At 46.2% G+C, this 12,753-nt stretch overlaps 3 protein-coding genes across 3 annotated transcripts; 2 read left to right on the top strand and 1 right to left on the bottom strand.

Moving 5' to 3' along the window:
• Nucleotides 1–1,507: 1,507 nt before the first annotated feature.
• On the bottom strand, nucleotides 1,508–6,359 carry PAAG_04946 (anucleate primary sterigmata protein A; the record flags this gene model as incomplete). Its single annotated transcript, XM_015845419.1, has 3 exons — nucleotides 1,508–1,584; nucleotides 1,675–5,785; nucleotides 5,946–6,359. The coding sequence occupies 3 exons, from the start codon at nucleotides 6,357–6,359 to the stop codon at nucleotides 1,508–1,510; spliced, it is 4,602 nt and encodes a 1,533-aa protein (XP_015699645.1).
• A 1,907-nt stretch (nucleotides 6,360–8,266) lies between these two features.
• PAAG_04947 (pre-mRNA-splicing factor cwc24) lies at nucleotides 8,267–9,415 on the top strand (the record flags this gene model as incomplete). The annotated part of the gene is made up of 1 exon (XM_002793372.2): nucleotides 8,267–9,415. One exon carries the CDS (start codon nucleotides 8,267–8,269, stop codon nucleotides 9,413–9,415), a length of 1,149 nt encoding a protein of 382 aa, XP_002793418.1.
• Nucleotides 9,416–11,142: 1,727 nt separating this feature from the next.
• Nucleotides 11,143–12,322, top strand: PAAG_04948 (hypothetical protein; the record flags this gene model as incomplete). The annotated part of the gene is made up of 3 exons (XM_002793373.1): nucleotides 11,143–11,375; nucleotides 11,549–12,130; nucleotides 12,217–12,322. The coding sequence occupies 3 exons, from the start codon at nucleotides 11,143–11,145 to the stop codon at nucleotides 12,320–12,322; spliced, it is 921 nt and encodes a 306-aa protein (XP_002793419.1).
• Nucleotides 12,323–12,753: the final 431 nt, after the last annotated feature.

Below are 12,753 nucleotides of genomic sequence, written 5' to 3' on the forward strand. Positions count from 1 at the left end.
AGAATTATGGGGGAGAGGATGTAACTAAGTTATAACTGTCTACAGGAGTGGAGCCCGGCCCGTTGCAGAATTATGAAGGAATCAACTTTTAACCACATCGTTTCTGGTCAATTAATTGAACAGTTAATTACTCCTCTTGCAATCAAGTGGATGTTTTTATTCTTCATTCTGCCCACTTCGCCATCCCCATCCCGCTCATCCCGCATTTCCTGCCAAACATGCATCATTACTAGGATTTAATTGACAACATGCGTTTCATGCCCCTGAACTTTAGGTAATGTAGACCCCCCGCCACCATGGAAGAAATACTCCACTCTCCAAAGCCTACAGCCCTAATCGCCAACCGATGAAGACTCTCGAGAACCTCGGTATGCTTCAGACTTCAGATGGATGATGAGAAAAAATTGCTCTATATTTTGACTACAATATTGTATTCCGAGGGTAACAATAGTGAAGGATGTTTCTACCTGATAAATATAACTTTTGAGAGCTTCAAAGGCGTCTCTAGCTTTTGGGAATTCCCAATTTTAATGGCAGCTGTTCGAATCATGGATAGTCTGACCTTGTCTCCACCAGCTGACTGAAGAAAGCCCTTCGCATGGCTTAACTGCGTGCGCGACGTTCTTGGTCGACTAGGGTTAAACGGTTAGTTTTGAATTATTCATACTAAGCCACAGAAACCTTTCCCTCCGTTAATTCGATGAGTTGCCATACATCTACATCACTCATGCAAGAACAGAGAATCCATACAACCCCCTTAACACAGAGGGCGTATAAATAGCATTCATTAGCAGAAACGAAGAAAAGACTTCCAACCCTGGAGAGGAAGATAAAAGACAAAAGAAACATGGTAAGGGAAGAAGCTGGATTCAGAGGTGTTGTCGATATGATTGCAACTTTGGGGAGGAAATGAAGCAAGATGAAATTAGAATGTACTGGTAAGCAATAGGTACCATCAAAGGCCCCAAAAGAGCAACAATATATACAGACAAAGGAAAATCAGAATCAAAAAGGATCAGTTTAGCGAAACGGGTGACAGTTAAAAGACGATATGGCAAAATGGCAGGCAAAAATAGAAAAAAGAAGGGAAGACAAAGGAGCCATTAACAAGAAATAAACCATGACTAGAGAAAGAAGAGCTGAAAGTTTGGTGTGGAGAGGGAAATATATCCATCAATATGTGTTCCGGAATCCGTCGAGGGATCTGGTGGTTAATAAACTAACAGATAAAACCCATGCAAAAGCAAAATATCCCATATCGACGTAGGAGGACCAGGTACGGGGAACTTCCAAGTTTCCCAAAAAAGTGTGGAAATTTGGAATTTCCAAATGGAAAAGGGTATCGATAGGATACGACAGATATAAATATATGCACCAAGCGAGACAGGAAGGTGATGAGATGAAGAAAAATATCCCGACAAGGAAATTCGTCAGACGCATTGGACTAGAGACAACGTAAAAATGAGGAGACTTGTTCAGATTGTAGGACGTCAGATCGAAAAAATGATCAATGTTTGTGGGGTAGACGGCTAGCTCTCGAGCTATATCGGCTCGTTCGAGACAGTGAGCTGACATCATGCTTGCCTGATACGTAGAAGAAAAAAAATTAGGGCTATGTTCGACCACAATAGAAAAGATCAATTAAAACTTCACAGAAGAAGGGGGTAATCATACCATCACAACACGCCCGCACATTCTCCAACAGATCCGCCTCCATCTCCTGCTGTTCAATAAGTTGTCTTAAATTCTCGGTGCTATCTCGCTCCGTAGCGTTGGAGTTATCTATATTCTCGTTCGCACGGTCATACCTGCTCCGCCGGCTCGAAAGCGTCCCGGACATGACCGAAGTCCTAAACATCGTGCTGAGACGGGAAACAGAGCCATGGCGCACATCGACACGGGAAGTAGAGTTGCGGCCACTGGATAACGCTGGGGACGCACGACCAGAGATCGCGGGTTGTTTCACTGTAAGCGTGGGTTCCGGATACTGTACGGAGTAAGTGCGTGCGTTGCGGCTCGTTCGAGAAGCAATGGACATGCGCGATCCTCCAGGACGGGATGAGCCGTGTATAGATGGGTTAAATTCATCCACGTCATCTTGAGTGAGATTGTCACCTCTCTCTGCAGTCTCTTCACCGGCAGTTCTCAGAAGGAGATACGAAAGAGCATTGAACCACGTTTCATGCCGTTGGCTTGTTGAAGCGGTGAGTTTGACTATCCGACCGGGGGTGATGATCTCCAGACTTTTACGGTGTAAGCCAGGGGGGTACGGATTATCGTCATTGACTACACGAACAGCTTCAATGGCGACGCTCTTTGCTTTATGTTGCGATTTCCCAGCTGACTGCGGGTCCTGATCACTCCAGTACAACGTTCGAGTGTACGGATGAACCCAGAAATAGCGTTGGTGACGGGTATTGCTAGACAAATCTGGCCGAACGGTCCGGCGTGTATACTTCCATAGAAACTCTCCTATCATTGTCTGCGTAATAGCCTGGATCATGCGTGGATCGGTACCAGACTGAAAGGGATATCCTCCATTGTTCATGTTGAACCGTACATCAAGCTCTGACGCGAATGAAGATACCGATGAACGGCGCGATATTTGGCTGCTACGTCGAGTATGCGCACGGGGTGTAACACCATTCTTCATGCTTGAAGCTTGATCGTTTGGTGTGCGGGTCCTGCTTTGTGCGTTAGTGCGAAACGCAGAAGCGGGGGCGAGAGGAGGCCCCATCGTTCCTGAGGAGGGGACATCTAAAGATCGTCGCTGGCTTGCGGCAGCAATAGCTTGTTTGTGGTCAGGAGGTAGCGGGGGATAGGACGTTATCGAGCCGCGTCGTTGGCTGCAAGCACTCCCGGGACGTTTAACAGCAGTCTGTGGAGGCTGTGACGTATCCTTCTGCAATGTACTTGGTAGAAGCCTTGCCTTAGGCGTGGAGAGAGAACCGGAAGCGCCCTCGACAAGAGCTTGAAGCTGTTTACCGTCTGTGTCCGCTTCCACGGAAGGTGCAGCAGCACGACGAGAAGAGCGCTCGATAAGAAGCTGGTCGATCTGGGTTGCAGTAAGTATTGTCTGGACTGAATTCTCTGTAGTCGCAGCCGGAATGTGCGGGACAGGTTGTGCAGGTTGCGGTGCAACAGAGCTATGCACAATTTGGCTGAATATATTATCGGCAAAGGGCGCTGCTACATCCTTTTTCTTTTCGTCCTCACCTACATTCGCCATTTTAACAGATTTGTCTACAGTGGAAGAAATCAGAAAGATTGGATCAGTCCCAACATCCACCGAGTTGAAACCGACTATGCTGTGGCTCGAAATTTCGTTTATATCGACTGCAGTATTGGGTCTCTCTGACGAATTCTCAGCATCGAATAGTTTAGTTTGTGCGACCACTCCACACAATACCTGCGGTTCCACCGGTTCTGTTTCCGCTGTGAAAATCGGCGAGATCTTAAGTTGCTGAGTTGGTTTCTTAACAGCCTTTGGCAAAGATGGCTCCAGTGGTTCCGTTGTCTCAGTTTGGATGGGTGAGAAGACGAGCGCGGGTGGCGTAATAGCCTTCACAAGGGCAGGAACAGGGTAAGTTTCCTCATAGGTAATGGAAGACATATCTAGCTGAGGTATTGGCTGTGGCGGTTGTTCCTTGTTGATAGTAGGAGCAACAGGCATGGTTTCTTCGGATAGGATTGGCGATATATGTAATTCCAATGGCAGCAACGGAGTCAAAATTGGAGACTCTGGCATATCTGATTGCACTTGACGTTGTTTTCCTGTGACAGGTACATCCCATATTGTCTTAGGCGGAGTATCAAGAGCAACAGAAAGATCACCGATGTCAACTGCCGAACCCTTCCGCGGTGTGTACTGTGTAGCAGAGTCAACAAATTCCGTCGCATCCCCAGACTCCGTAGCAATCTTAGTGTCAGATTGAGTTGTCTCTGCTTCAACGGGCGTCAACGAAGCCACGACATCCGGCGTAGTCTGCGAAGGTTGCCAGGATTCCGTCATCGTTCCCGAATCTACCATTACCCTAGTGATGGAATAAGTGCTAGTCGCCTCGGACGGCCGGCATTGGTCATTGAATCTGGAAATATTTGGCGTTGATGTTTGGGATACCGTGGTCGAATAACGAGGGGTTCCAAAATCGCTACCACTGTCTGGACCATTGAGTTGGTCCTCCAATTCCGCAAAAAGGCTCTGCCCGGATGGGATAATCAGAGGATGTGCTTGGGAGACACTAGTAGCAGGGGAATTTTGCGCACTCAAATTAGAGCACACAGGGGCCATGGAGTCTCCGGAGGCTCGCCCACGTCGTTCACGCGTACGAGTCATTTTCAACCTGTAGCGCTGTGGTTGCAGTGCTTGAATGGGCGTACGCTCGTAATCCACATCAAAATCCTCATCGGAAGTCGACGATGTGCTCATGAAGGATGTCCAATCGCTAGCTTTTGTCATGGACAGTCCTGTGGATTTTTTACTCCGGACACTAGTTGCGGGGCCAGAACGACTTTCAGTTTCAGTAAGTTCCTCTTCACTGGTATCTCCACCCAGGCTTTCAGCACCAGTTTGGAAAGCCTCACTTTCAGTCGCGGTTTCTCGCTCATTTGCAGTTTCGAACGCGTCTTCCGTCTCGTTTGTGGTCTGATAAGCGTCACTTGCATCAACTGAGTCACTGCGGGAGCGAACAGAAGACAGGAAAGTATTAAATCTTCCAGATAACTTCCTGGTGGGACTTGCTTCGACGGTATGCTCCTCCCAATCTGGCTCCCCAATTTCAATTTCCGCAAAACCGCGCCTGGCACCAAGCATTTCTGGTCGAGCGGGCTTCCTGAACACATCTTGTTTTACTCTCTGACGTTTGTTGGCGCTTGGCGGTGCATGAGTCTCGACACGTCGCTGTTCAACCTCATCTCGAGCCTCCTGAAGCATACGTTTAAGTTCCATCTTTTCGGTCTTTTCACGATGAATATTGTTCTTCAGGTTCTGGATCATGCGATGAGCATGATATAGGGAGCTTTTCAGAGTCTCAGATTCCAAATGTCCATGACGAGGGGTAGCTTTATTTGGAGAGGGAGGTGGTGAATGTTCCGGGGTACCCTCATCCATTTCGTCATCATTGTCCCTTGGCGCGACATCATTAACACCCTCTGCCTCATGTTGTCGAATTTTCGCGGCGACAGCCTTGGCCAGCTCTTGATTCTGGTTGGTAAGTTCGTCCACTTTCTGTTGGAGAATATTCCGTTCCGTGTCTCCAACATGGACAATCCGTCGAAGAATATGAAGCTCAGAATCGTAGGTTTTCTGCGTAGCCGTATTGTCTTCAATCAGTTTCTCGTTGACCTGTTTCAGCTCATCTAGCTTTCGTTGGGCTGTAGCGTTCTCTGCAGTAGCTGCATTCAGGTTTGTGGTTAGCCTAGCCTCTCTCACAGAAGCTTCTTTGGCAGAGGCAAGGAGTTCCTGTATTTGTGTTTCCAAATTCCAATTCTCATCCTTGTAACGCTGTTCACTTTCATCAAGCGCGCGTAGACGTTGCGTAAAAGCTTCTGCTTCAAGTTCAAGCCTGGACTTCTCTAGATTGATAGCCTTAATAGTTTCCTCCCGGTCTACGAGGAGTCCTTGTAGTTGACGGACTTGAGCAAGTAATGATGTACTAATCTCCGTCGCGAATTCGATGTCGTGGACTCGACTTGATTGTTGATTCCGTTGTCTCCTCGACGGCACAGTGACCTTCGTTGGCGAGCTAGTAGCCTGACTCGAGAGCACAGCGGGACTCCCGAGAGTCTATATGCATTCATAGAAATAACGAATTAAATCAAATTCAACCAAACACCAGGGTGAAAAAAAAAAAAAAAAAAAAAAAAAAAAAAAAAAAAAGAGAGAGAGAGAGAGAGAGAAAGGAAAGGAAAAGAAAATATTTCTGCAGAAGAGAGTGGTTACTTACCCGACCATCAAGAGAAAGGGAGCCTTCCTCATCAGCAGGCACTAGCCGAGGTTTAGGACCCAAAGACACACGAGCAGTCTCCCGACCAATTTCATTATATTCCTTCTCCAAATCAGCCAGTTTCCTCCGTAAGTCCGGACCAATTTCGCCCTCATCCTGCTGGTGCTCAATCTCCTTTAGTTTATCGGAAAGTTCCTTTTGCTGCTGCACAAGGGCAGTGCCAAGTTTCGACGCATCCTGCAGTCGTCGTTCAGTCTCTGCCAGATGGGCTTCGAGGGCACGCTTCACTTGCGACGGTGAAGAGGCATTGAGGGTAAAAAGCTGAGAGCCGAAGGAGGAATAGCGATGCGACTCGCGTTGTTGTGGGAGGAGACTGCTGGCTGGAGCAGGGTCGGAAATGAAGGGGTCTTCCATTGCGGAGAGGGATATGATTCACCCGGACGGGAGTCGATGCGTTTACTGTTATTATTGTTGTCGGTGTCAATGCTGTCCTTGACCTCGTTGGAGAAGCTGGCCAATTGGACTGACACCAATAAAAGTTGTAACGGAACGACTTGGAGAAGGAAGGTGATTGAGCTTATGAAAAGTAACCAAATATGTCGGTGTTATTCAAGGAGTGCGCTCCGTGGCCCAGGTAAGTTTCTCTTTTCGTTTCGATTTCTTTCCCCGTTTAATCATGCAACCGCATCTTGCTAGTCACCGCTGGCTAATGTGGGAGAGACTAGATACAACCTCTTTCTCCCCAGCAAACAGAGCTCCACAATTGGGAGGGGGCGGAAGAAGAGTGGTTGGTGGTTGTCCCCGACCTCTTCTGAACTAGGGCGCCTAGGGTACTGTAGGGCGTTATTCTTGAGGATGGTACTGCGAAATTTGACGACGGTGGAGGGGAATGCGGAGAACAGGGATGTCAGATTGTGAAGAGGGCGGGAGACGAAGCAGACAGATGGTGGCGTTTTCGGCGTACGTTGTTGGGTTGTTGGCCCGGCGTTGTTGATTTGTTGACGGACTGGGATGGGAGTTACGGTAACTAGTTATGGTAAATAACTGACACAATTGTTGTCAAAGCAGGATTTCAACCACCAACAACCACAAACGAACCAACTAACAGCTCCCCAAGTGATGGGTAGAAGAGAATAGAGAATGTACCGAGTAAAAATAAAATATAAAATGAAGTTAAGCAACGAAAGAAGGGGATTCTCAAAATAAATGACACATATTATAAAAAATGAAAGGAGTGTTATCTTGTATTGCAGCGGGTGTACGGGGTATTATTACGGTGTGAATATATAAAATTAAAGTAAACAAATCAATCAATAGATCATAGAAACAAATGAGGGAAATATATATAGTTATATATAAAAGAATGACTGATCACCCGCGCATACAGCGTTCTCCTACTTCATTAAAGAAAAAAAAGACAGCTGTTGGGGATATGCTATTAATTTGTCCACGACCTGTTGGCCGTGTTCATTGGACGGGGATGGGGAAGAAAGGGAAAGGAAGAGAAGAGTGGGAGAAGAAAGCCAAAGAACAAAAAAGAGTGTTTCAATTGAATATTGCTACTTTTCCGCCTAACCTTCTTTCCTCATAATAATTGTTGATTATTTTTCGGGGTGTAAGAAATTAAGGCGACCCGCATCTTACTCCTTAACAGAGAAATCTGTTGTTACCCTGATGAAACAATACAAGCATGATAAATGTTTAGAGTGAGCTTGGGGGGGGGAAGTAAAAAAAAAGGTTAACAATATGGAGCAGGTAGCATCATTGAGCAATGTGATTTGAATGTGATTCAGCATGTAATATACAAGTCTGAAAGTTGCGGTGATTCTTGTCCCACGGCGCTGAGAAAACGCTTGTATCGAGAGTCAACTTAAGCCAGCTTAGCATTTGACACGTCTTTCGATTAACAGTGATATCCCAGAACTAGAGGTCGATTATGTACCCCAGATTGCCCAGTTCAAAGGGATGTCTCTGACTTCTCTCCTCTCCTCTATGGAGTAATCATTCTCACTATTGTTATTTATATTGACTCTATCTCCTCAGCCATTTTCGCTCTCCAAGATCGAATGCTGCAAAATAAATCATCAATACCACTCGATACTGTACCTGTCCTCGGGTAAACAAACGCGGCGCGTTTCGGATCAACAATATCCCTCAACTCGATTTGATAGAATATTTACGCCAAGAATTACATCACGTGGATTGGCATTTGTCAGCCACGATAGAGCTGGATGTCATAACTATATATTTGAGCTGGGTGATTTATCGAACAGTGAACATGCTTCGACAATACACGTCGATATCATCATTAACAAATCACCATGGGTGAGGCACAAACAGTAGAGACCACCCCTCAAATCTCATTCAAGAAGCGTTCTGCCAAAGCAAAATCATCCAGCTTCCGCAAGAGAGCTCCCTCGCCACCTGCTCCCGCCTCAGATTCCGCCTCCGACTACTCCACCTCCGACGAAGAGGGCGGCCGCACCATCAAACGCAGGCGCAAGAATGCCACCGTCACCGCATCCTCCGCAAATAGCACAATTGCACAACGACAGAGAGCCGTCATAGATGATAGCTCAACTTCAACGAGTGCTGCTCCGCTTCCAATACCCCAGACAAACGATGCAACGAAGCATTCAAACTGGTTCGATGACGATGCTGGAGGCAAAGATGGTGAGCTGAGCGCGAGGAATCTACTAGGGAATACTAGGAAGAACCAGGGCAATAGCGCACCTGCCACATCTACTTCCGCTGTTGATGCTGCCCATGTCGCTACATCCACGTCTACACCCTCCAACCTCCCAGACGGCACTTACCGCGGTTCCGCAAACTATCAATCCTTCCTCCAAAAAAACCCCAACGCGACCCACAAACAATTCGGCCCCATCAAGGCCCCGACAAACATCAGAACAATCACTATCACTGATTACTCTCCGGATGTCTGCAAGGATTACAAACAGACTGGCTTCTGCGGGTTTGGGGATGGATGTAAGTTCCTGCATGCGCGGGAGGATTACAAGGCGGGCTGGGAATTGGATCGGGATTGGGAAATCGGGACAAGGGGGAAGAAGGTTGTTGGCAGGACGGTTGCGAGTCGGGATTCAAAGGCTGGAGGTAGTGGGGATCAAGGTGAAGGCGAGGACGAGGATGATGAACTACTGGAGAATATCCCCTTCGCATGCGTGATTTGTAAACAACCGTATAAGACTCCGATTGTTACTCGGTGTGGACATTATTTCTGCGAAGGGTGTGCGTTGCAGCGCTATAGGAAGAATCCATCGTGTGCGGCGTGTGGGTCTGGGACCGGTGGTGTGTTTAATACGGCGAAGAAGCTGAGTAGGTTGCTTGAGAGGAAGAGGGAGAGGATCAGGAAGAGGAAGGAGAAGGCTAGGGAAGAGGGGGAGGAGGTTAGTGAGGATGAAGATGAGGAGGAGGGGGTTGCTGCTGGTGATGAGAGTGCTGGCGAATGATACCATTTATTGGGGGAGAACAATTGGTGGAGATTTGAAGGGAACTTGAAAGTTGCGCTTGGTATCTGAAGCAATTTGTCTCGGCATGTGTATTCGGTTCATTTTTGGGTGTTTAGAAACGACCCTTTCATATTCCCGTGCACATGTATGATATACCATGGGGTGTTAAGAGGTGGTGCAGGGTGCGTGGATCGTGGGGGAGCCGTCAGAGGATGTAGATATCTAAGTTAAATCATGAGATGGCTATTTATTAGCCATCCACGGTGTATTGCCATCTAACCTCAGCAATTAGAGGCGCGAGGAGAGTTCAAGATTATTACCTAGTTGGCTTCCCACAATATTAGAAATATCTGCTCCCTCCAACTGATGTTGATGAGCCCAAATGTAGAATAGAAGTAGTTCTAACTCACAAACGCAACGAAATATATTCTATTGCTCAATCCAACTCCTCTCATACTCTCACATCCTTTGCTCTTCATCTAACCCCATTCACTTCATTCAGAATCATTCCCAAATCCAGTTTCCCGGCTGCATCTCAGGAAAGAAAAGTGAGCGGACGCTAACACCCGGACGTAAATATCAGCTTCAATAACCTTGAAAGAAGACGAATCATGACAGGTGTGTGTGCCCATTGTGGATACATTTTTGTCTCTTGGTGGCGAAGAATAATGATATGACAATGGTTATGTTCGTGTTGAATAAAAATATAATTTTGTGTAAAGCTTTTCTTGCGTTAAGCATAAATATTTAACATTGCAAAATATAACTTTTAGTTAATGATAACTGCTCAAAAACATGATTTATGAGAATGGCTAATATCTTCGCTTGCAAAATCTCACAAATAAACTAATTACCTCATATGCAGTGCATGCATATCTTCAGAGCTGATTCCACAACAATTTCGTCAAAGGGGCCAAGTGGATATATGTAGACAGGGGTTGATTACATAATTACATTCAGCTCAACCTTGGGACAGCACTTCCGTCTAAGGAGCTTTCACTTCAACTCTCTTTTTTTCCCGCGATGAATTTCTAAATAGACCCTTGAAGCCCCGAATGTATAACCTTGCTCCAACCACAGTATGAATTCCAATGTTACTTATTGGTCAAATAAAGACAAAGGGGGGAGGGGAGTAAATCTCCATGTGCCAAAATCCACCAACTTATGGCCGTCGCCATCCGGATTGTTACTGGACACTAGGGAGGTCGTTACCTTCAGTCCATCCGTGACCATCTTGACTTTTGGTGGTCAAGGTCCCTGTTATCCACTGTCCATTGTCCAGTGGTAATAGAGTCATATGTTTGGCTCAAAGCTACCAACATGAGAGTCCAGCCCGATAGCAAGAAAACCTTGAAACAAGCAAGCATCGAATAACGCAACCAATTCTGGAAGCCGATAATATGAAGCGAAACGTAGAAAATAGAGCATAAACAAAACAGCTTCCCCGAGGCTCAGGCAATTCCGCAACCAGACTCCCCTTTTTCCTTCAAAATAAAACAGGCAGAACCTCTCTTTTATTATTTCTTGCATGCGCGCATCACCGTGCCACTCCCTTGCTCCATGAAAAACGGCCCGTTTTCCCCAAAAGCTGCCAGCTACTGGATCCAGATACATGCGATCCCTTTTTCTAGGCCACAAAGAGTCGTTTTATCCAATCAATGGAACGTCATCCCCGGTTCCCTCGAAAAAATTAAAATAAAATAAAATTAAAATTAAAAATTAAAACCATGGCCTGGTATCTTTCTCGACGACATCATGTGCGCCCACTATTATCGATTGCATTGCTGCTCTGCACCTCTCTAGTTCTGATAGGTGTTAAATATTCAGACATGATTGAGTGGTGGTCTTCCCCGCTGTCGCTGGAGCTTCTAGTACCAAATTCCCACAAAATCAAGCAGGCAATTGTACTGGGCAAGACGAAACATGAGAAAGTCAATTGGACATATAAGATGCTACCGGAGTTAGTCCTTCCAGTTCTGTGCACCTCCAGTAAATAGAGAGATATATTATGGATATAGATATAACTATATGTCTCTCTATCCATAAATTATCAAAACAATACACCCAAAACTTTCCAAGAATCTCCCGCTAACAACAGAAAATAAATAAAATAAAATAAAATAAAAACTCCAGGTGGGTTCCCTTTGTCTACTCCGTTGAAAACGACCCGGCTTTCAAGTTGCACGTCCCCCGCAACCGCGGCCGTGAAGCCATGCCTTACCTAACCTTCATAATCGACCATTATGACAAGCTGCCCGAAATTACCGCTTTCGTTCACGGCACAGACCGCCAATGGCACAATGATGACATAAGTTCCTACACAAGCCGTATCCTCAAGCGTCTGCGTCTCGAAACCGTCCGGAAACAGGGCTACGTTAACCTGCGCTGCAGGACCGACCCAGGCTGCAACCCGACGGCCATCAACCCACACAACCCGACCGAGATCGATATACTAAATAATGACGTGCGAGTCAAGTTTCTTGATATTTATATGCACCTGTTTCGGATGGAGAATGCGACGGAGGTGCCGCAGGAGCTTGGCGGAGTGTGCTGTGCGCAGTTTGTGGTGACGCGGGAGAGGATTTTGCAGAGGCCGTTGGAAGATTATGTGAGGATGCGGCAGTGGATTTTGGAGGAGAAGTCGCTGAGTGAATTTGAAATTGGGTGGGTGTTTGAAAAGATTTGGCATGTGATTTTTGGGCAGGAAGGGGTTTTGTGAGTTTTATTTTAAATATCCCTCTCTCATTTATTGTCGTTGAGGTTGACTGACACTCTTACCCAGCTGTCCGCCTCCTAAACAGTGCCTGTGCGACCTCTATGGCAAATGCTGAGCACCCACGTCTCGAACCTATTCTTGGGGGATATGAACTGAACTATCTTGTCGTTTTCGAACTGAGAGCACCATAACGTATACGACCACATATCATACGATCTCCGTCCGGGTTACATTTCTTATCTTACTCACTATTTCATCCTCCTGATTCTCCCTTTTCTTGGATTGTTTTCGTTTTGGCTAGCTAATGATTATTAGACATTAACGGCACGCAGGCGCCAAGGTAAAAAAAGGGGACATACATTGAAAATGTCTTATTTCTCTGTGAATGCATAGCGAGGCGAGCGACCATTTCGGAGTCATCCTTATTCTATTTTCTTTCTTTTTTTACCCCTTTCCTTTGGACCATTTCCTTTTTAGAAAGACTTTCACAACATACTTCCGTCTTGAGGTTGAATCTGTATTCCTTCAAAATGTAGCTATCCCAAACACTCTGTTTTCCGTAACTCCTAGCAGGGTATGGCCTTCCCCTCGGAAATCAAGCTATTTGTTATAAGAAACCCTT

The sequence above is a fragment of the Paracoccidioides lutzii genome, assembly GCF_000150705.2.
Source record: "Paracoccidioides lutzii Pb01 unplaced genomic scaffold supercont2.12, whole genome shotgun sequence".
Classification (NCBI taxonomy): Eukaryota; Fungi; Ascomycota; class Eurotiomycetes; order Onygenales; family Ajellomycetaceae; genus Paracoccidioides; species Paracoccidioides lutzii.